This window comes from Heterodontus francisci, chromosome 24 (genome assembly GCF_036365525.1).
Source record: "Heterodontus francisci isolate sHetFra1 chromosome 24, sHetFra1.hap1, whole genome shotgun sequence".
In the NCBI taxonomy this organism is placed as follows: domain Eukaryota; kingdom Metazoa; phylum Chordata; class Chondrichthyes; order Heterodontiformes; family Heterodontidae; genus Heterodontus; species Heterodontus francisci.
This window is the reverse complement of record NC_090394.1, coordinates 58,841,230-58,863,769: the sequence shown is the minus strand read 5'-3', so window position 1 is coordinate 58,863,769 and position 22,540 is coordinate 58,841,230. Positions and strand designations below refer to the sequence as shown.

General features: G+C 43.7%; 2 protein-coding genes across 9 annotated transcripts in view; both read left to right on the top strand.

Moving 5' to 3' along the window:
* cfap70 (cilia and flagella associated protein 70) overlaps window positions 1-18,839 on the top strand; it is a 176,552-nt gene extending 157,713 nt beyond the window's left edge. For 2 of the 3 annotated variants that reach the window (XM_068056300.1, XM_068056298.1), the window contains 5 exons: window positions 5,800-5,985; window positions 8,299-8,388; window positions 15,044-15,145; window positions 16,909-16,956; window positions 18,568-18,839. In XM_068056300.1, coding sequence (XP_067912401.1) covers window positions 5,800-5,985; window positions 8,299-8,388; window positions 15,044-15,145; window positions 16,909-16,956; window positions 18,568-18,648 — 507 coding nt within the window. In that variant the 3' untranslated portion in view covers window positions 18,649-18,839. The remainder of the gene's footprint in view (window positions 1-5,799; window positions 5,986-8,298; window positions 8,389-15,043; window positions 15,146-16,908; window positions 16,957-18,567) is intronic. The other variant, XM_068056299.1, reaches the window with a different exon arrangement.
* Window positions 18,840-21,380: 2,541 nt separating this feature from the next.
* Window positions 21,381-22,540, top strand: part of wdr90 (WD repeat domain 90) — a 104,614-nt gene continuing 103,454 nt past the window's right edge. For 4 of the 6 annotated variants that reach the window (XM_068056296.1, XM_068056295.1, XM_068056292.1 and 1 more), the window contains exon 1: window positions 21,381-21,507. The gene's annotated coding sequence lies outside the window, so the exon portion shown is untranslated. The other 2 variants (XM_068056293.1, XM_068056294.1) reach the window with 2 other exon arrangements.

Genomic DNA, 22,540 nt, shown 5'->3' with positions numbered 1-22,540 from the left:
GCCAGACCAGGTAAGGAGAGCAGATTTCCTTTCCTGAAGGACAGTAGTGAACTAGATTAGTTTTTACAACAATCAACAATGGTCACCATTAGACTAGCTTTTAATTTATCTGCCATGGTGGATTTGAACCCATGTCCCCAGAACATTAGCTTGAGGTCTAGAAGTTTAATCTAGTGACATTACCACTGCACCACCACCTCCCTAGGAAAGACTGGCCAGCAGTGGTGCCAGTGGAGGTTGGGGGAGGAAGATCCTGGCTGAATGGTAGATCTCATATCAAATTTCAAGCAGGATCATGGAATTGAATTCCAGCCGACATGTTAAAGGAAGTGTGGAGTTTTCATATAGCAATAAGCCATTCAAATAGCCCAAATTCTCAATGGGTAAATACATGGTGCAATATACCAGGGTACTTTTGGAATGCCAAGAGTAGTTTCAGTATTGCCAGGCAAGAAGTCAAAAAAATTACTATTGTTCCTATTCCTGATTGGTGCATAGTGGCATCTGTTGCATACTCTGCATGTCTGTGCCGTAAATGACTCTATGAATCTATGGCTGTATGACGTAGAATCATAGAAAGTTTAAGGCACAGAAAGAGGCCACTTGGTCCATCATGTCTGTGCCGGCCGAACAACGATCCACCTATTCTAATCCCACCTTCCAGCATTTGGTCTGTAGCCCTCCAGATTACAGCACTTAAGGTGCATATCCAGATTCCTTTTGAATGAGTTGAGGGTCCCTGCCTCAACTACCCTTTCACGCAGTGAGTTCCAAATCCCCACCACCATCTATGTGAAAAGGTTTTTCCTCATCTCCCCTCTAATTTTTCTATCAATCACTTTAAATCTATGCCCCCTCACTGACCTCTCTGCTAAGGTGAATAGACCCTTTACCTCCACTCTATCCAGGCCTCTCAAAATTTTGTACATTTCAATCAGATCTCCCCTCAGCCTTCTCTGTTCCAAGGAGAACAACCCCAGCCTATCCAATCTTTCCTCATAGCTGCATTTTTCCAGTCCTGGCAACATCCTTGTAAATCTCCTCTGTACCCTCTCTAGTGCAATTACATCCTTTCTGTAATGAGGTGACCAGAACTGCACACAGTACTCAAGTTGTGGCCTAACCAATGACTTATACAGTTCCAGCCTACCCTCCCTGCTCTTATAAGGAAAGGATTCCACATGCCTTCTTAACCACCTTATCGACCTGTCCTGCTACATTCAGGGATCTGTGGACATTCACTCCAAGGTCCCTAACTTTCTTTACACTTCTGAGTATTTTCCCATTAATCGTGGATTCCTTTGCCTTGTTTGACCTCCCCAAATGCATCACCTCACACTTCTCCAGGTTGAATTCCATTTGCCACTTTTCTGCCCATCTGACCAGACCATCAATATCTTCCTACAGCCGACAGCTGTCCTCCTCGCTATCTACCACACGGCCAATCTTTGTGTTGTCTGCAAACTTCTTGATCATGCCCCCTACATTTACGTCCAAATTATTTATATATACCACAAAATCAGGAATCGGAACAATAGTAATTTTTTTGACTTCTTGAAAACTCCCTTTCTAACCACAAAAAGCAGGGGACCCAGTACTGAGCCCTGTGGAACACCACTGGAAACAGCCCTCCAGTTGCTAAAACAGCCATCAACAATTACCCTTTGTTTCCTGCCACTGAGCCAATTTGGTTGGCTGCATTTAACTAAATCCCATGGGATTTTATTTTTGTGACCAGTCTGCCATGTGGGACCTTGTCACATGAAGAATGATCATTCAGGTAAGGTACTGGAGAGCTGACAGTGCCCATGGAACCATAATCTCTACATAAATCACAGCTTTCTGGAGAGAAAACAAAACTGGTTGTGGGGAGGGTATGGGTTGTGGGGGACAAAGAACTTGAGATTCTGGGCTCGAAATTCTACATCTTTTGAGAGCAAAAATGGCATATCCAATGTAGAGAAGCCAAAATTCGGGGTGAAAGGCAGATCTGCAAGGGTCACGCCTTTTCTAAAATACACACTAAAGTTTGGTGAAACTGAGTGCCAGCATAAGATGCACCTGATCCCAAAGTATTGCAGGTACATAAATGGCAAGATAATGAAGATAAAACCTGCTATCGCAGAATTTCTATTATTTATGCCAGAATTGTACTACAATACTGAACTTAATAAAGCCGGATAAGTTTTCCGCATGACTTGACAAACCAGAGCAGTGATTATGTCACAGGCTGCGCAGTTTTTGTCTAAAATATCATCTTTGACTAAAACAATGAGAAAAACATTTTCTCAGCTGTACTGTGAAGTCAGGATTCTATGCACTGCCTTTCAGCAGTGTCAGACAGGGAAATCTTTTTCTTCCCCACCCTCTGTCATGGAGCTCTGACCATGTGGTGCATAATAGCCATTCCCATACATGTCCTTATGTAAGGCAGAACATGAGCAGGAGGAAGAGAAAATGAGAGAGGCACAAGGGATAAGGCTACACTAAAGGACAAAAAGAGAACTCTGAAGTAGCCTCCTTCCAGAGTCTATAGACCACCATGTTCCTTATGAATTTATCAGAAGAGGTCTACTTAAAGAGGTGACATTTCTTTGAAGAGGCTTTGAATGAACTGTGTCTCCTGTTACAAGCGGACGTCAAAACAGCCTGTCAAACACAAAAGCCAAACAAAGAATATATGCTTCAGAACACTGGACTTCATATCATAAAATAGTATTACTGTGCATACATGTATCCACAACAGGGAGTTCCAGGATTTTGACCCAGCGACATTGAAGGAACAGCGATATAGTTCCAAGTCAGGATGGTGTGTGATTTGGAGGAGAACTTGCAGGTGGTGGTATTCCCATGCATTTGCTGCCTTGCCTTGCTAGATGGTAGAGGTCGCGGGTTTGGAAGGTGCTGTCTAAGGAGCCTTGGTGCGTTGCTGTGGTGCATCTTGTAGATGGTACACACTGCTGCCACTGTGCATCAGTGATGGAGGGAGTGAATGTTTATTGATGGGGTGCCAATCAATAAAGGTTCACTGTAACTTCCTTGCTTTTGTACTCTATGCTTCTATTTATCAAACCCAGGATCCCATAGGCCTTATTTACTGCTGTCTCAACCTGCCCTGCCAACTGCAATGATTTGTGCACATATACCCCCAGATCCCTTTGTCTCTGCATCCCCTTTGGAATTGTATCCCTTATTTTATATTGCTTTTCCTCATTCTTCCTAATGTATCATTTCACACTTCTCCACATTAAATTTCATCTGCCACGTATCTTCCCATTCCACCAACCTGTCTGTCCTCTTGAAGTTGTTAAGATTTTACTATTGTCTCAATTGTTGGCCAACTGGATCTACTCCATTTATGTGGAGTATAAGGTAATTTCAAAGTATGAGGAAGTCAACAGTACAAATAGATGGTCTAACTTATTCATGCTGTGCAAAACTGAGCGAAGTCCTTTGGAGGTGTGCTCTGATTTTCTACTGAGACCTTTGTCATCCATTTTCTTTCTTATAAGGACAGAAAATAAAGCACAGTAGACAGAATGCTGTAAGAATACTAACCATCTATATAATTACTGGTGTTCCTTGTATGTTCTAACCACCTTTGTTGCATTTGGAAATGCCCCTGATGTTCCAGACTATTTCAGTAGCAAAGTAGCAAGGGATTATCCTTGCTTTTAGGGTCAATATTTTAAAATATATACAAACATTTTAATCTTAGGGTTGCTTGTATAGTTAATTTCTGGTTAAATTGTTTACTGGTTAAAAGTGAACTTTATTTTATTAAACTTTCTTCTACATGTATGCTTTGAGAACTGTTGGTTTGTTTGCAGGGTACATATTTCAACCTTATACGATTTCTCAGACGTAGCATGACCTCTGAGGAACTGGAGGTCAACAGCAACATCTAAGACCAAATTGTGGTATAAATCAAATGAAGTTAGATAAATAATGCATACGCTGAAGAGTGGGCAGAAACTATGGCCTGGATTTTGCAATCGGCAACGAAGCAGGGCACTCGTGGCTGACATTGAAGAAGGCTGTCCACAAATATATAGCAATCTCTGTGGCATAGATTTCCCCTTTGCCATCATTAGTTTGAATCTGACTCCAAGTCAAAGGGGATCTCCAAGCATTCAGCAACAGTGATGCCATCAAGCAGGATAAGCAGCCACTCACATTGAAGTATTCTCACAGACAGCAAACCAGGAAGTTAAAAGCACTGACTATCCTTCATTTTTTAACAATCATTTTACAGAGATCAAAATAAATATTATGAGATGGGGTTAAGGTAGAAAATGAAATATCATAAGCAAACTTTTTAAAAATATGTGGAATTTTTAAATTGCTAAATTTGTTGATGACACAAAGTTAGGAGAGTAAGTTGTGAAGAGGACGTAAGGATTCTGCAAAGGGATATAGATAGGTTAAGTGAGTGGGCAAAGATTTGGCAGATGGAGTATAATGTGGGAAAGAGTGAACTTATTCACTTTGGCCAGAAAAATAGAAAAGCAACATATTATTAAAATGCAGAGATGTTGCAGTACTCTGAGATGCAGAGGGATCTGGGTGTCCTAGTAAACAAAATACAAAAGGTTAGTATGCAGGTACAGCAAGTGATTAAGAAGGCAAATGCATTGTTGTTTATTGCAAGGGGAATGGAATATAAAAGTAGAGATGTTTTGCTACAGTTGTACAGGGCATTGGTGAAACCATATCTAGAGTATTGTGTATAGTATTGGTCTCCTTAAGAAAGGATAAAATTGCATTGGAAGCAGTTCAGGGAAGGGTCACTCGACTGATTCCTGGGATGAGAGGGTTATCTAATGAGGAAAGGTTGGACAGGTTGGCTCTGTATTCATTGGAGTTTAGAAGGATGAGAGGTGATCTTATTGAAACATATAAGATCCTGAGGGGACTTGACAGGGTGGATGTCGAAAGGATGCTTCCCCTTGTAGGAAAGACAAAAACTAGGGGGGCACAGTTTAAAAATAAGGGGTCTCCCATTTAAGACAGAGATGAGGAGAATTTTTTTTCTCTCAGAGGGTTGTGAGTCTGTGGAACTCTTCTCCAGAGAGTGGTGGAGGCAGGTTCATTGAATGTTTTTAAGACAGAGGTAGACAGATTCTTGACAAACAAAGGAGTCAAAGGGTATCGGGGGAGGCAGGAAAGTGGAGTTGAGTCCACAAACAGATCAGCCATAGAATGGTGGAGCAGGCATGAGGGGCTGAATAACCTACTCCTGTTTCTAGTTCGTATGTTTATCATAATGGAGAGATTTGACATTCCACACATATAAAATTAGTTTTTCAGAGCCATTGATGCTGTTCAGCAGTAATTATGAACTTAGTACACTGCTAAAAACCCAGTTATACCTCATTCAACAAGGTGTAATTCTCCACAGGTTTTCAGCAACAAGACTAATAGTATAGAAAGGCAAGTTCTCATTGGTTCAGTGACATACTTGTTTGTACTCTAGGGAGACATCAACAACACACTCCATCAAGAAGTATAAAATCACTGACAGCAACATCTGGATATCCGTGTTAAACTGCGCAAATACAGACTCTAGTAGTTGCTGTCAGTTTCAGAGGAGTAATGACAGCGAACACTGACAGTTTCACCATCATTACTACTGCAAAATCCAGGCCTATGATACTAGTAAATAACTTGGAAGTCTGCAGTTTCTAATATATCTTAATTGTTTATTTTATAGAAAACCAACCATTTTTCATTAATAATCTTCTGTTCTCTTGCACTGGAAGCTGAAGTCTGAATTTCCTGACAACTTTGCTGTTTCAGAATCCAGATCTATGGGCTTTGCTGGGACATCTAAACTATATGAAAAAAAACTACACCAAGGCGAAGGAATATTTTGAACGTGCCATATGTTATGTGAATGATGCATTTGACATGCACTCCATCTGCTTAAGACTAGGCTCCATCTATCTGCAGGAAGAAAAGATTCAGGAAGAAAAGATTCAATCAGTAAGGACAGTTTAGTAATTATTTTGATTTCACAGAAAATATACATGAGTGGGAATCATTAAAAGAAAACGATCTCACTGAAGGGTTCAGATGGCATTTTTAATTATTTATTTTCCCATGTAATTGTCATTTGAAGCTGGAAAGAAATGATTTCATCTTAGTTACTCTCATGATACCTTTCTTCCAATATATAAAGCAGTATTAAAAATAACATTTAATTTAGTAACTTGTTAATTAAAACATAATTAAAAATAACGTTTATCTTACTTATGACTTTGCTAAAGGATTAAATTTGTCATGCAATCATAGTAATTTATAAGAATCTAATCTGCTGTAGATTACTGGAAGGCAACACAACAACCTATCTATTACGTATTAACATTGATGGGTAGCTTGCAACATTGCAATTCAAAATGCATTGAAAACACCTCCATTATGCAATGTTTATGGGAAATTCCATTTTAGAAGTGTCCACAAGTACTTGCAGTACCAATTATGTCTGCCCATCACATAAAAATAGTGACAAAAATGAGTGCTGATACAGTATTCAGACCTTTTAGGTGGTTGGGCACAATTCTTCCTTAAATATACAGCCACATAGGCATAATGTTCAGGATGTCAGAGTAACAGTAAGTAACTACAAAGAAGTAAATAATTTATTCTGATTTTTTATTTGGAACCCAAGGACATTCTGTAGCTGAAAAATGTAGAGAACACACTGTTCTTTTTGTAGGGCCTCTGATATGTCACTTCCACTCCCCCCACCCCCATCCCCCTCCGCCCCCGCCACCCTCCAATTGGGGATTGGTTAGCTCAGTCGGCTGGAATGGAATGCAGAAAGACATTGCGGGTTCAGTCCCTGTACTGGCTGTGGTAGTTCATTGAGACCTGCTTTCTCACCTTGCCCCACACTTGAGTGGTACCCCTCAAGCTATACATTACCAACTGTCTCTCTGTAATGCAGAAAGATGCCAATGGTTCTTTGGGACTACGGCTACAACACGTCTCCCAATCGTAGCCCACCAAAGAATTTTGATTTAAAAACAAGAAATGCTGGAAATACTCAGCAGGTCTGGCAGCATCTGTAGAGGGAGAAGCAGAGTTAATGTTTCGGGTCAGTGACCCTTCTTCGGAACTGGCACCCGAAACGTTAACTCTGCTTCTCCCTCTACAGATGCTGCCAGACCTGCTGAGTATTTCCAGCATTTCTTGTTTTTATTTCAGATTTCCAGCATCCGCAGTATTTTGCTTTTATTTTAGTAAAGAATTTTGACTGACAGCTAAATAAAAATGATTATTGTATTGGATCTAATTCTGCACCCTAATAATGCATATACATTTTCCTGAGTGCTCCTGAATACCCTCCAACAAATATATCGAATGTTCCACTACTTTTGTGTGCAGGTTTTGAGTGCATTACCACCAACTGTCCTGATATGTAACCTGTTGTACTGCCTCCTTGGAGCCCAAGTGGGTGCGCCTTCTTCTGATATTCACTGTCGGTTTTTGTCTGGTCCCCTCTTAGTGTCTGCCACAGCCATGTACTGGTTTCAGTATGAAGACCAATTGCTCTTTCTGCATCACTCACAGTTTTCCTTCTGCCTTTGATCCAGCCTCTCACCCAAGCGACACTGACCTTGCTCCTCCACATCCTGCCTCCCTTCAGTTTTCTGTCCCCGCAAGGAATCTTTTCAGATTTGGCCCCATCCACCCACCCCAGTGATACATTTTCAGCCCTTCCTGTCCTATTAGTTGAGAGGTTATTATTAACCAGTGCTCCTGCATACCCTCCAACAAATATATTGAATGTTCCACTACTTTTGTGTGCAGGTTTTGAGTGCATTACCACCAACTGTCCTGATATGTAACCAGTTGTACTGCCTCCTTGGAGCCCAGGTTTGCCGGGGCTCAGCTCAGTGCCTCGCACATTTCTTTGAATGGATTTGCAAAAGCTTGATGTATCCACATTTGTTAAAGGAACTTGGAAAATCTGAGCACCACATAGAACTCAATCCAGTGGTTAAATTGAAATTTGTTAAGAAGAGCTATTTATCTCTAAGGATGCGTAACCTTTGATTCCACCTTTGTAACCTCTAAATCCTCTCATGCACCATACCTCTTCCAAAATTTGAGGCTCAGTACCATATTCCACTGCAGTAAATTACACGATGAGTGGTCACCACGAAAAAGCCTAATTACGCCAGGCATATTGGAAACCAGGCACTATCTGTGTTACAGAGGGGCCTTATTTATATTGACAGTTTATTTATATTTATAAACCATCTGATTGTTGTTTCTAATGTGTTTTTTCAGTACAAATCAGCCAAATCTACCTACCTCTTTGCCTCCCAGAGAGCACCATCCTGTCTGTCCTGGCTAGGAGTTGGCATAGCCTGCTATAGGGTAAGAGTTGACAGAAAATGCTGAAAATATTCCGCAGGCCAGGCAGCATCTGTGGAGAGAGAAACAGAGTTAATGGGCAGGATTTTTAGTTACCCATTGGGGCAGGCATGGAGGTTGGGGGGGGGGGCACGAAAATTAGCGCTGCCAGCCAGCATGCCAGTTTTATGTCATCGTTCCTGCCGCTGGCGATTTTCCTCAGGACGGGGGAAGGTGGGTCCTGGAAACCCGCCTGCTTTGGGAATGAGGCCAATTAATCCTGTAACGAGCTCATTGTCAGCTTATTAAGGGCCACTTTGGAAATTTGGTGGGGTGCATGGGTTGCACGCTGGATCAGGAACAGACCAGGTGCATTGAGGCAGCAACTCAGCAGGGAGCCAGTCTTGGCCGCAGCATGATATTACGTGGGCCCATAAGAGGAAGCATGGCTGAGAGGGACACTCAGCCATTGACACATAGGTGCCATTGGGTTTGTAGAGACTGTGGGGAGAATGGTCTGTACGCACTCGGGCAGTGCAGGAACCGGTCAGGGAGTGCCCTGGAGGACACTGCTGCGAGGGTGTTGCACGTTGTGGTGGTTTACTGCACTCTCCATAAAATGGCCCTCTAGAGAGTAGTGGACCTTGAAGAAAGTGAGGCCCTTGAATGACACAGCTCATTGGAGGAAGAGGAGGAGCAGGAGGTGGAAGATTAGGATGAAGATGCAGAACAGGGAAGTGGCCAGACTCGCTGCATGACTTGAGGGTCTCGTCAGGATACCATCAACGTTGGGGACTATCTGATCCAGGCACGTTTCAGCTAAGTCCTTGTAACCCAGGAGGATGGCATATCTAGGCCCCATCAGCCTACTCTCAATCATCAGTAAAGTGATGGAAGGTGTCATCAACAGTGCCATTAAGCAGCACTTGCTTAGCAATAACCTGCTCAGTGATGCTCAGTTTGGGTTCCGCCAGGGCCACTCAGCTCCTAACCTCATTACAGCCTTGGTTCAAACATGGACAAAAGAGCTGAACTCAAGAGGTGAGGTGAGAGTGACTGCCCTTGACATCAAGGCAGCATTTGACCGAGTATTGCATCAAGGAGCCTGAGCAAAACTGAGGTCAATGGGAATCAGGGGGAAAACCTTCTGCTGGCTGGGGTCATACCTAGCGCAAAGGAAGATGGTTGTGGTTGTTGGAGGTCAATCATCTAAGCTCCAGGACATCACTGCAGGAATTCCTCAGGGTAGTGTCCTAGGCCCAACCATCTTCAGCTGCTTCATCAATGACCTTCCTTCAATCATAAGGTCAGAAGTGGGGATGTTCGCTGATGATTGCACAATGTTCAGCATCATTCGTGACTCCTCAGATACTGAAGCAGTCCGTGTAGAAATGCAGCAAGACCTGGACAATATCCAGGCTTGGGCTGATAAGTGGCAAGTAACATTCGCGGCACACAAGTGCCAGGCAATGACATCTCCAACAAGAGAGAATCTAACCATCTCCCCTTGACATTCAACGGCATTACCATCGCTGAATCCCCCACTATCAACATCCTGGGGGCTACCATTGACCAGAAACTGAACTGGAGTAGCCATATAAATACCATGGCTACAAGAGCAGGTCAGAGGCTAGGAATACGGTAGCGAGTAACTCACCTCCTGACTCCCCAAAGCCTGTCCACAATCTACAAGGCACAAGTCAGGAGTGTGTTAGAGTACTCTCCACTTGCTTGGATGGGTGCAGCTCCAACAACACTCAAGAAACTCGACACCATCCAGAACAAAGCAGCCTGCTTGATTGGCACCCCATCTACAAACATTCACTCCCTCCACCACCGATGCACAGTGGCAACAGTGTGCACCATCTACAAGATGCACTGCAGCAATGCACCAAGGCTCCTTAGACAGCACCTTCCAAACCCGCAACCTCTACCAACTAGAAGGACAAGGGCAGCAAATGCATGGGAACACCACCACCTGCAAGTTCCCCTCCAATCCACACACCATCTTGACTTGGAACTATATCGCCGTTCCTTCACTGTCGCTGGGGGATCTCCCTTCCTGACAGCACTGTGGGTATACCTACCCCAAATGGATTGCAGTGGTTCAAGAAGGCAGCTCACCACCACCTTCTCAAGGGCAATTAGGGATTGGCAATAAATGCTGGCCTGGCCAGCGACACCCACATCCCATGAATGAATAAAAAAAAACTTTGAGCTGCCTGTAAGAACACTTCCATTGAAAACGCAGCCTTGAATGGATCCATTCTTACCGCTAATGAATGATGCAGATCTGTCCAGGGGTATCGCTGTCCACGTTCAAAGACCCTTGCTTCCCTTCACCACTTCTTCCCTCCTTTGCAATTTCGCCATTAAAGAATGGAAGCTCACATGTCTGGTGTCATGTGTCAATATTTACAGGGTCTTCCAAAAGTTACTAAGTGCACATTTACAGGTGAAGCAAACCCCAGTGAACCACTCAGTGCTCTGCCCGATGGGGTGGCCTCCATTCTCAGCCACTTCTACACGGTATTCCCCTTGTGGCCTCGGATGAGGTGGAGGCAGCCTGCTTGCATGTCTCTGCTTGCGGCTGAGATACACATAGCGGTATAATTTACAGGGCTTTTAAATTACTGATAGTTTTATTAGTCTGTGCTCACCCTCGTTGTTTCATATGAAGTAATATATAATATTTATAGCACAGAAACAGGCCATTTGGACCAACAGGTTCAGGTCAATGTTTATGCTCTGTAAGAGCCTACTCCCAAGCTACCACTTTTAACACCGTCACCATCTTTAAGTATAGTTTGATCAATAATGTGCCCTGATCTTTTATGATTAATGAAAATTACTGTTTCAATGCAACAATCTGAATCTTTTCAAAAGGGCACCTCCAGAGGCTGCTGCACCTGTGTCAATGCAGGGGCAGCCTCCATCACAGGGCCCTGTTACATAGATAGCCCCTCAGTCAGAGGGGCCAAGGAGGCTGATGATGATGACCTGTAGCACCCTCATTCTCCTCAGTGACTCCGTTGGATGGCTGTCCAGATGGCTGGAGTGGAGCACCAGTTGGGCGCAAATTGCATCCATTCCAACCATCTTTGCACCATCGGCACCACTGAATGATCATTGCTACAGAGCTTTGCATGCTATCTGTGCAATGTCAGTGTGCTACTCCTGCATCCATTCCAAATGCTGCCGCACGTGATTCGCCATGAGGTTGGCCAGTCACTTAATGGAGGAGCTCATGCACTCAAAACCCTGTCAGAGCCCTCTTGCTTGCATTGTGTGCCTTTTTCTCCTGCAAGGACAAAAGAGAGAGATTAGGCACTGCTGGCCTCTCTGACCCATGGCAGCAGCTCATATACATAAGAAGTTGCAGGTATCAGTGCTGGCAAGTCCTCAACAGCGCTAGGGCTCTGAGCTCAGTAAGTACCCTGAGAACATATTATTCCCATGTTCAGAAGCAGCATGCACCCTCAGGCTCCTCAGCTGGTGTGACTGCTGAAGGCTGAATACCCAGAGGACTGTCATCAGGGTCTGGCATTACACTCCCCTTGCCAGAGTGAAGAATATCATTGAACTTTTTCCAGCACTGGACCCAGTGCCTCCAGACTATTTCAGCCATGCCAGGTTTGTTTGGCTGGGTGGCCTTCTTCCATCCTCCTGAAAGAGGACCTTCCTCCTCTCCTTCACAGCCTCCAGGGGAATCTTGAGGTCTGAAAGGCGAAGGGCAACCCTGCCCTGGCTGCCAGGCCTCTGCCTGTCCTCCTGACTCCCTGGTCCTTGCATTTTACTTTCAAACGGATCCGAAGTAATGGCTGCCATGATGCCTTTAAATTGGGCCCGCATTTGCAGAGTTCCGCATCCACCCTGCACCTACCCGCCCTCCAGCCAATTAGAAGCCCGTCTCTGCGATACTTTCGGGCTGTGACTACTCCTCACCCCCTGGTGGGGTCGGGACCCGGAAATGGTCCCAACATTGGTTTCCCGACTTCAAAGGCAAAATCCTATTCAACGTTTCAGGTAAATGACTTTTCCTGATGAAAGGCCATTAACCTGAAATGGTTGGTCAGATTTTATTCCAGTGACGTCCTGGTGGTGGGTCAAAAGGTTGGGGGAAGATCCCACCTCGGCCCTCCGTCGGATCCCCAGTGCAATTTCACAGCGGGCATCCAATTAACTGTCCACTGTTGGGGACACATCCCTTTAAGGGATGAGCGCCCACCTGCAGAGTTGCTGGCCAACTGGAGGGCCAACAGTTCTGCAGTATGGGCAGTACCACTGGAAGCGGTAGCCACAGCCGGTACTGCAGGCCTCCTGCATTACCAAAGATGGAGACCCCGGGACAGGTGTGTGGGTCGGGGTTGCTTGGGCCAGTCAGGAGGCCCCAGTGAGGAGGAGCGGGTGTTGGTAAGGATGGAGGATATCGTTTGAGGGGCAGCCATTGCCACTGGGGAGGCCCTCCGGGGGCCATGGATTGCTCCCAAAGGTGGGACCCACAGCCGCCTCCCAATCCCACAAGGAAGCCAACAGGTCTCATCTGGCAGCGTTTCCACGCAATGCGGGCTCCTCTACAAATTTGGAGTGGAGGTGACAAGAGCCCCTTAAGTGGCCAAAGGGCCTCACTTGGCCTGGAGTGGGAACAGCACCCCTTGCCATTTTGTTTGCCTCCCTGCCTCTGTTCCTGTCTCCAAGGGCAGCATAAAATCCTGCCTCTTAACTCTGTTTCAGTCTCCTCAGATGTTGCCTGACCTGTTATTTCCAGCATTTGCTGATTTTATATCAGATTTCCAGCATCCGCAGTATTTTGCCTTTGTGTAGGCTAAGAGAACTTGTTCGAGAAATTATTTTCGATTGGGGAAAATACTGACTGGGCTCAGTGTTGGGATCATTGCTAATTTCTATTTCTGATTTACATCAATGAATTGGATTTCAGAAAATCATTCCAAATTGGTAAAATTTGCGAATAATATCGAAATGGAAGGGCAGTGGAATCAAAGGAGACAGGGCAGAAATTTACAGAGTAAGTTGGACAAAGTACGTATGTGAACAGATGAATGGCAGACAAGTGCAAAATACTGCATACAGGATGCAAATAAGCAACACATGTGCTCCATGAATGGTGTTAAAATAGCTGTGGGTGAAATAGAGAGAGACCAGTGAGAATTGGTAGAGCTAAGAATGGTAGGAACTCCCTTCCTAATAGCACTGTGGGTGTACCTCCACCGGATGGACTGTAGTGGTTCAAGAAGGCTTATCACCACCTTCTCAATGGCAATTTGGGACGGGCAATAAATGCTGGCCTTGCCAGTGATGCTCACATTCCATGAATGAATAAAAAACCCTACTAAATCTATTGTTAGCTCACATAATTCTAAACTAAACATCTGTCCAAATATTAAGTTGGCACAGTAACAACAACTGGCATTTATCGGGCTGGATTTAATGGGCCTCCCAGAGACAGGTTAGGAGACAGGAAGGAGCATAGAATTGTGACAGGGGGCAGGGGGCAGGGTGCCTTCCCGTAGCACCACAATTAAGTCAGGGGTGGATTAGGCCGACGACAGCCTTCCTGCCCAGAAACCAATTGAGGCCCTTAAAAGGCTTATTATCAGCTACTTAATGGTCTCTTCCTGGAGGTGGGGTCTGCCACGTGGGGAGGTCACCCAGTAAAACAAAGCAACCACCCTGCAGGTTTTAGGGGGCCCTTCTTTGGCCAGTCTGTGGTCCACTGAGGGACCCCGCAGACAACAACCACCTCCCTGAACCCCACTACCCCTGCACTCAGCACCCACCCTCCCTCTGCCCATCGCCAGGGCCTGCTGGACTGGCCCCAGCAACCCCTCCTCACTTATCTTTAGTCCAGGTCTCTAGCGCTTGACAGGTCCCAAGCCTCCTGTAGTACTGGCAGTGGCCACCGCTTCTGGTGGTGCTGCTGATATTACCGAGCTGCCGGAGCTCTGATTGGCCGGCAGCCCTGGGGAACAGGATCCCTGTCTTTAAAGGAACAGGGCTCCCTGTGCCGAGCAGGTAATTGACCAAGCGCCGTTAAATAGAACCGGGGTGGGCGGGGTGCTCCCAATGGCTGAGGCGGGCTTCCCACTGCCTTTTCAGCCTGGTGCCGGCTCCACTAAATCCAGTCCATATAGTGCCTTTAACGTAGAAAAACAGCTCAGAGGCATAATCAGACCAAAATAGACACTGAGACAAAGGCGATATTAATAGGGGCAACCAAATGTTTGGTCAAAGAAATAGTTTTTAAGGAGAGTCATAAAGGAGCAGAGGAAGGTGGAGTGGATTATGGAGAAAATTCCAGAGTGTGGAGCCTAGATGGCTATTTCTTGGACCTTGTGTGCAAATGAGCTGTTGCATTTATGTACAAAACAACTGTAATTTAAAAAAACAGAATAGCATAGCATTAAATTGTGTTGAAGTTCCTTGCACAGTGATGTACTGTGCATGAGAGACCTAAACATTGGAAGGAAACTTAATAAAAATAAATGGGAAAATAACTTTTTAAAAGAATTGTGAAAGTACTGAGCACATCTACAGTACATGTTCCAGGTGATGCCAAGCACTGTTGAGGCCAGTTATCTTTCAACTTTGATAGGTGTTTTTGCAATGCCTTGTTCAGAACTAAGAGATTAACTCCATGTTTTTTCCTATACATACTCAGCTTAATGAATTGACAGATGCTGAAGATGCTCTCTGTGAAGCAAATATCCTGTGTAACACTAATGCAGAGGTCTGGGGCTATCTCACAATGGTGTGCTTAAAGGTACTGAAAATCTTTTTTATGCTTGGAAAGAATTTCAAATTGTGACAGATACAATTAGTTATGTCATCTTGCTCATCAAATGCTAATCCACTTAAATCTTCAAATCTCACTCCCCCCCAAAGAATTAATTGGTAAAGGCACTGGCTGGTCTACTACTGAGTTGTACAGATGAAAAATGTCCAGGCTTAATCTTTGGTCTGTGCTAAGTGGGCTGAATTCAGGCAGTAAGGTTGCTACAATTTAGTAAAAGCAAAATACTGCGGATGCTGGAAATCTGAAATAAAAACAAGAAACGCTGGAAATACTCAACAGGTCTGGCAACATCTATGGAGAGAGAAGCAGAGTTAAGCAGAAGCTACAATTTAGTGTCAGTTTGACTCAGTGGTGGCATTTTGCTTCTGGTTAAGAAGGTGGATTCAAGCCCCTATTCCAGAATTGAACACATAGTTTCGGCTGACACTTCAGTGCTGTACTGAGATCATGCTGCATTTTTACGGGTGCCTGTTTTCTGATGCAATGTTCAGCCAGATGTAAATGATCCCATAGTACCATTCAAAACAGAGCATGGAGTTCCCCAGGGTCCTAGACAGTATTTTTCCCTTACCTAATGCCACCAGAACAGATCATTTTTCTAAATTGCTGTTTCTTGGACCTTGCATTATGCAAAGTGACTGCCATGTTTGCTCACCATGGGCCACTCTAAAACCCAAGGATGTGAAAGTTGCTATACAAATATTTCTTATTTGGCCTGAGCACCCCTGAGCTAGGGAAGGAAAATGCTTATATTCCTCATTGCCTTCTGGTGGTCCCTTGTCAGAAAGTGCACTTGTGAACATTGAGTGAAGATCGGATTGTGTTGGCTAGTGCCTCCTGCAGTATAATAGCCTGCCAACAAAAAGACACACCAGCCAAGCTAACATAAAAATGATTATTTAACATAAGGTACTTGGGTCATCCAACATCCTTGGAACTGTATCTTACAATATATCAGCACCTTTAGGAAAGGAAGGGAGAAAATAGTAGAGAGTTTTTTTCGTTCATATTAATATTTTCAACATTTATACAGCAAGTAGAATCTGAAACATTTAAAAAATTAAAATGTTGATTGGTTTGATGTCTTTCTCTAATATTTTCTAATATTCAAGAAACAAGCTGTTTAAAAAAGCATATTGTAATATACTCAAGGCTTCTGACTCCTTTCATTCTGCTTTAACAATATAATAATTCATTGTTAGCACAGAGTAGTATTATTTCTCAGCAATCCACTGAAGATCTCGTCATATAATCTTGAAAATCGTTTGCCACAAATATAATCTTCCATTCAAATCAATGGAAATGAAAAATGGGCAAGTTCTATAATGAGCAGTATACTACCCAAGCTGCGAAGGTGCAAATTATCCCCATTATGTCAATATTTCTTCAGAGTCTTACACCCTTAATCGGAATAATTCTAGTCTTAAGTGCTTTTCCGTAGAACAATGAGTCAACCTTGCTCTTTAAAAAAAGGCAAGTGGCTAATTGATTTGGTGTAAGTGTACATTACTGATGATTTTCAATCCACTCTTGTAACACTTTATATCTAAAGACTTGACATGAATATAATTTGTTTTATTCAGAAAAATTATTTTGTATTTTATCAGATGCTCCAAGTTTATTTTTTGGTAACATTGCAATGGAAGCATGCAGCTCCAGTCTAAATTGCCACTTACTGTGCTCTTCTTGAGCTCGATTACATTAATTTGATTTATTTTTCATTGTTTCAGACGGGGAGAAAACTAGAAGCGGAGCAAACCTATAAATATGCAGTAAAGGTTTGTTTCAAGATTAGCATTGTTTTGTTTTACCTCCTGCTGCAACAGTTTGTTGTAGAGGTTGCAACAGATAGTAACAAAGGAACAGAAGTAGGCCATTCAACCCTTCAAGCCTGTTCCGCCATTCAGTGAGATAATTACTGATCTGTATCCTAAATCTATCCATCTGTCCTGGCTCCATATCCCTTAAATACCCGTGGCGAGCATAAATCTATCGGTCAGATTTAAAATTATTAATTGAGTTAGCATCTACTGCTTTTTATGGGAGAGAGTTCCACACTTCTACCACCCTTTGTGTGAAGGAGTGGTTTCTAACTTTGCTTCTTAGTTTAAGGCTTTGCCCCTAGTCCTACACTGTCCCACCAGCTGAACAAGTTTCTTTCTATCCTATTAATTCCTTTCAAACTCCTAAACTCCTCAATCAAATTACTCCTTAACCTTCACTATTCCAGGGAATAGAAGCCTAGTTTATGTAATTTCTCCTCATAATTTAACCCTTGAGAGCATGGTAACACTGGTAAATCTGTGCTGCACTCCATCCAAAGTCAATGTATCCTTTCTGCAATGTGGTGCCCAGAACTGTATACAGTTCTTCACTAACCAGGAAAAACTTTTCAGGTTATAAAAACATTCTCAGCTTACAGCCCTGTGATTGGGCACTTTATGTATTCACTGGTAGTTTCCATAAGATAAAATAATTGTGACAGTATATTTGCATTAATAGCTGTGATGTAAATCTAGCTTGGAAAGCTTATTTTACAGACCAGAGGCACAGTGAGTTGGTTTACTATCAGGCTGAGCCTCTGATTTATATGACAAATTTTCTGCCCATGATTCGACACATGACAAGTTCTTTTTCTTAGCATTTGTGAAGAATCACCAAATGTAGGCAAGGCGCATCTTCAAAGAGGAAAAATTTGACTCAACTCAGCTTCCTCTTGTTCAAAGCATTTTCAGAGGCACAAGATTACTTGGTTGCCCAGTCCCACAACATTCTGTGCCAGGGACTGTTGCATGGTTTGGAAGGAAAACAATAAAACTATGTGTGTGCTGGAGGGGAGCGGGGAAGCAGTTGGCATGAGCAGAAGGAATGTCATTTGCTGAAGAACCTTTGAGTCACAACACGGAAATATTTGCTGCTTTCTGTAAACTCAGTTTTCAATTAGACCAGATTTTAGAATGTCACATTTCTGAAGAGTTTAACAGTACATTTTCCATGTAAGAGGTTTTGGTTAAGGATCAAGCTATGCAAAGAATCCCAAAATGCCATCAGAAATAGGAATTGCGGCAGACTCTCATTTCTGTCCTTGCCTTGGAACTTAATAAGCTGTTATAGTGGCTTAGGCTGTTTTAAGATATTATTAAGTCGCGCTTCCAACTCCAAATGGGGTAGCATTAGGGGAATTAGTGAGACTGAACTGATACTGCAACACAGCAACATAGCAATTGATTTAAGTATCCAGTTTAATGTGAAACATACTTTTAGGATTATTGCATATTCAACTGAGGAATAAGTGTAAATCAATGCATGAGATTCAAGCAATGGTGGACTGTCAACTGGAGAAACATATAAGTATCAATGCTAATTTGAGTATGTTTTGTTTTGAATAGTTAAACCTTCAAAATAAACAACTTCTTGATGAGATTCATCAGCTGCAGAAAACACTTGGCTTTGGAAACCCTTCACTTTGAACCCATTGCAATTCATTAGTTCTTATATTGGTTCCGTGCTTCAGTACCATTAGACAGTCTACAATTTTTTTGGGATTCTGATTACGTTTATTATACAGCTTTAAAAGGTGTGATTTTGGCTATTGTAAAGCCTACCTTACATATAGATGCTAAAGTCTATACCAAGATGTGAATGATTCCATGATGTTACAGAAACTGAATAAAATGGATTTTGAAAACTTTATCTCTGGTTTCTGGTGTTTATGAGGGTCTTGAAGATCTCATTAACTTTTACCTTTCTGTCATTTTATTCTAAGTTCTATTAGTTGGTACATATATATTGTTACTTGAAGTAGTTTTCATAGAGAGATACAGCACTGAAACAGGCCCTTTAGCCCACCGTGTCTGTACCGACCATCAACCACCCATTTATACTAATCCTACATTAATCCCATATTCTCTACCACATCCCCACCTTCCCTCAATTCTCCTACTGACACTAGGGGCAATTTACCTATTAAACCTGCAAGTCTTTGGCTGTGGGAGGAAACCAGAGCACCTGGCAGAAACCCACACGGTCACAGGGAGAACTTGCAAACTCTGTACAGGCAGTACACAGAACTGAACCTGGATTGCTGGAGCTGTGAGGCTGCAGTGCTAACCACTGCACCACTGTGCCGCCTGCAAACAGTTTGTTTTCGGACTGGAGGAAGGTATTTAGTGGGGTTCCCCAGCAGTCAGTGATAGGACCCCTGCTTTTCTTAATATATATTAATGACTTAGATTTGGGTGCACAGGGCACAATTTCAAGATTTGTGGATGACACAAAACTTGGAAGAATTGTGAACTGTGAGGAGGATAGTGATAAACTTCAAGAGGACATAGACAGGCTGGTGGAATCGGCAGACAAGTGGCAGATGAAGTTTAATGCAGAAACTGTGAAGCGATTCATTTTGGTAGGAAGAATGAAGAGAGGCGAGATAAGTTAAAGGGTGCAATTTTAAAGCAGGTGCAGCAACAGAGGGACCTGGGGATATATGTGCACAAATCATTGAAGGTTGAAGGCCAGGTTGAGAGCATATGGGATCCTGGGCTTTATAAATAGGGACATAGAGTATAAAAGTAGGGAAGTTATGATAAACCTGTATAAAACACTGATTCAGCCGCAACTGGAGTATTATGCTCAGTTCAGGGCACCACTCTTTAGTAAGGATGTTAAGACATTAGAAAGAGTGCAGAAAAGATTCAAGAGAATAGTTCCAGGGATGAGGAACTGCAGTTATGTGGATAGGTTGGAGAAGCTGGAGCTGTTAACCTTGGAGAAGATTAAGAGGAGATTTAATAGAGATGTTCAAAATCATGAGGGATCTGGACAGAGTAGATATGGAGAAACTGTTTCCATTGGCAGAAGGATCCAGAACCAGAGGATACCGATTTAAGGTGATTGGCAAAAAAAAGCAACAGTGACTTGTGGAAAACCTTTTTTACACAGCAAGTGGTTAGGATCTGGAATGCACTGCCTGAGCGTGTGCTGGAGGCAGATTCAATTGAGGTCTTCAAAAGAGAAATAAATTACAGGGCTACGAGGAAAAGGCGGGGGAATGGAACTAGGTGAGTTGCTCTTGCAGAGAGCCAGACAGAATGGGCCAAATGGCCTCCTTTTGTGCTGTAACCATTTTATGATCCTGTGAAATAAAATGCCTGTTACATATGTTTCTGTTATGCTTCAGTCTCACCATCATCATCCCAGTGTTGGAACACTAGGGTAGAATAGCAATAGCGATCAGTTCTTTCAATGACATTTTGTAAATATAATTTCACCATTGACAAATGACATTTCCACACCTGTGACTGTCATGATTGTATGTGTGGGCGTGAGTATTAGAGCATATATGGTACTTGGAAGTGAAACTGAAAGGAACTCAGTGTTTTGGGGAAAACAGCTGACCTGGGGGTTGTTGTAAGGTCAGATATACATATGCTCCAGTAGTGAGCAGCAGTAAGCAAGAACTCGACAGGTCTTCTTATTAAAGCTTGTCAAATCTTTGTTCGGGTTAAATGTATGACTTCAAGTGTGATTCTTCAGCCTGAGATGTGACATACTCATTTCTCTTTTATACATTTTGAAAATGGTAGCAATAATATGCAATGCAGAGCACTGAAGCACCAACATCTGACATCATGCATTGTGGGAGGTGCCCTTAATACCATAACTAGAGTTACTAATCTCAACTATGTGGAGCAAAGGCTGATGCCTCCGAGAGGGAAGGAAAAATCAGACAGTGTGTCACTTCAAACTTCTTTTTAATATTTCCTTAATGACAGTTTCATAGTTATTGATAGAGGATCCAGGTTATCCATTTATCCTCTTTAATTAAAATAGGAGGCGCCAGCTTTAATATAAAGGAAAAATTGGAATTCTCCTGTCACTATGCTATCAACCTAGCGTATTTATTAGTGTCGTTAATATGATGACTGTGCAATATTGATTTTCATATTCAATATCATAAATAAATACGCAAAATGGAATTTTACAACGCGCACTTCCGGCAGTTTGAAATCCGTCTATTGCCTATAGTTGCACATTAATGCTTTGTTTTTATATTTAATATTAAGTATTTTTGGCGCCAAAAGACCAGATTATTTGAGAGCACGCGCAGTCGCTCCGATCCGAAACGGCGCATGCGCAGTCGCTTCGATCCGCAGCAAAGCGCCGCGGGAGGGCGGGGCAACGCGATGACGTAGCCAGCAGCGCGGCCGGCCGGTCGGTTGAAGAGCAGCGAGCGGCAACAGAAGCGGGATTGGTTGATGTGACCGTAACCAGGGAGTGGGCCTTTGAATTTGGGAGTGCAGTGATCGGCGGCATGGGGAAGGGTAACGGTACCAGTACCAGTTTAGTGGATGTAAAACACAGGAGAGGGTCATTGAGATTGAGTGAGGGGGTGGAGAGAGTGAGTGTGTAATAAAAGTAAAATACTGCGGATGCTGAAAATCTGGAATAAAAACAGAAAGTGCTGGAAATACTCCAGGTCTGTCAGCATCTGTGGAGAGAGAAACAGAGGTAACATTTCAGGTCTTTATGACCATTCATCAGAACTGAGTCAGGAGCTGGGGTGGGGGGAGATTGAGAAAGTGAATGTTGGGCTGGGATGGGGGAGGGGGGGGGAGGGTGGAGATAAAGTGAGTGGATGATCAGCCATGATCCTATTGAATGGAAAAGCGGGCTGAATGGCCTACTGTTGTTCCTATGAGTCGGGCTGGGCTGCGGTGGGGTGGGGAGAGATAGAGAAAGTGAGTGGGGCAGGGCCGCGAGAGAGAGAGAGAGAGAGAGAGCGCGCGAGTGTGTGTGAGTGCGTGAGTCAGGGCCGTGAGAGAGAGAGTGTGAGTGAGTGATTCAGGGCCGTGAGAGAGAGAGAGAGAGAGAGTGAGTGAGTGAGTCAGGGCCGTGAGAGAGAGAGTGTGAGTGAGTGAGTCAGGGCCGTGAGAGAGAGAGAGTGTGTGAGTGAGTGAGTCAGGGCCGCGAGAAAGAGAGAGAGAGAGAGAGAGTGAGCGAGTGAGTGAGTCAGGGCCGTGAGAGAGAGAGAGAGTGAGAGTGTGAGTGAGACAGGGCCGTGAGAGAGAGAGAGTGTGAGTGAGTGACAGGGCCGCGAGAGTGAGTGAGTCAGGGCCAAGAGAGCGCGAGAGAGTGTGTGAGTGAGTGACAGGGCCGCGAGAGTGAGTGAGTCAGGGCCAAGAGAGAGAGTGTGTGAGTGTGAGTGAGTCAGGGCCGAGAGGAGAGCGCGCGAGAGCGTCAGGACCGCGAGGGAGAGGGAGAGTGAGAGTGAGTCAGGGCCGCGAGAGAGAGAGTGAGTGAGTAAGGGCCAAGAGAAAGAGTGTGAGAGTCAGGGCCGAGAGAGAGTGAGAGAGAGTGAGA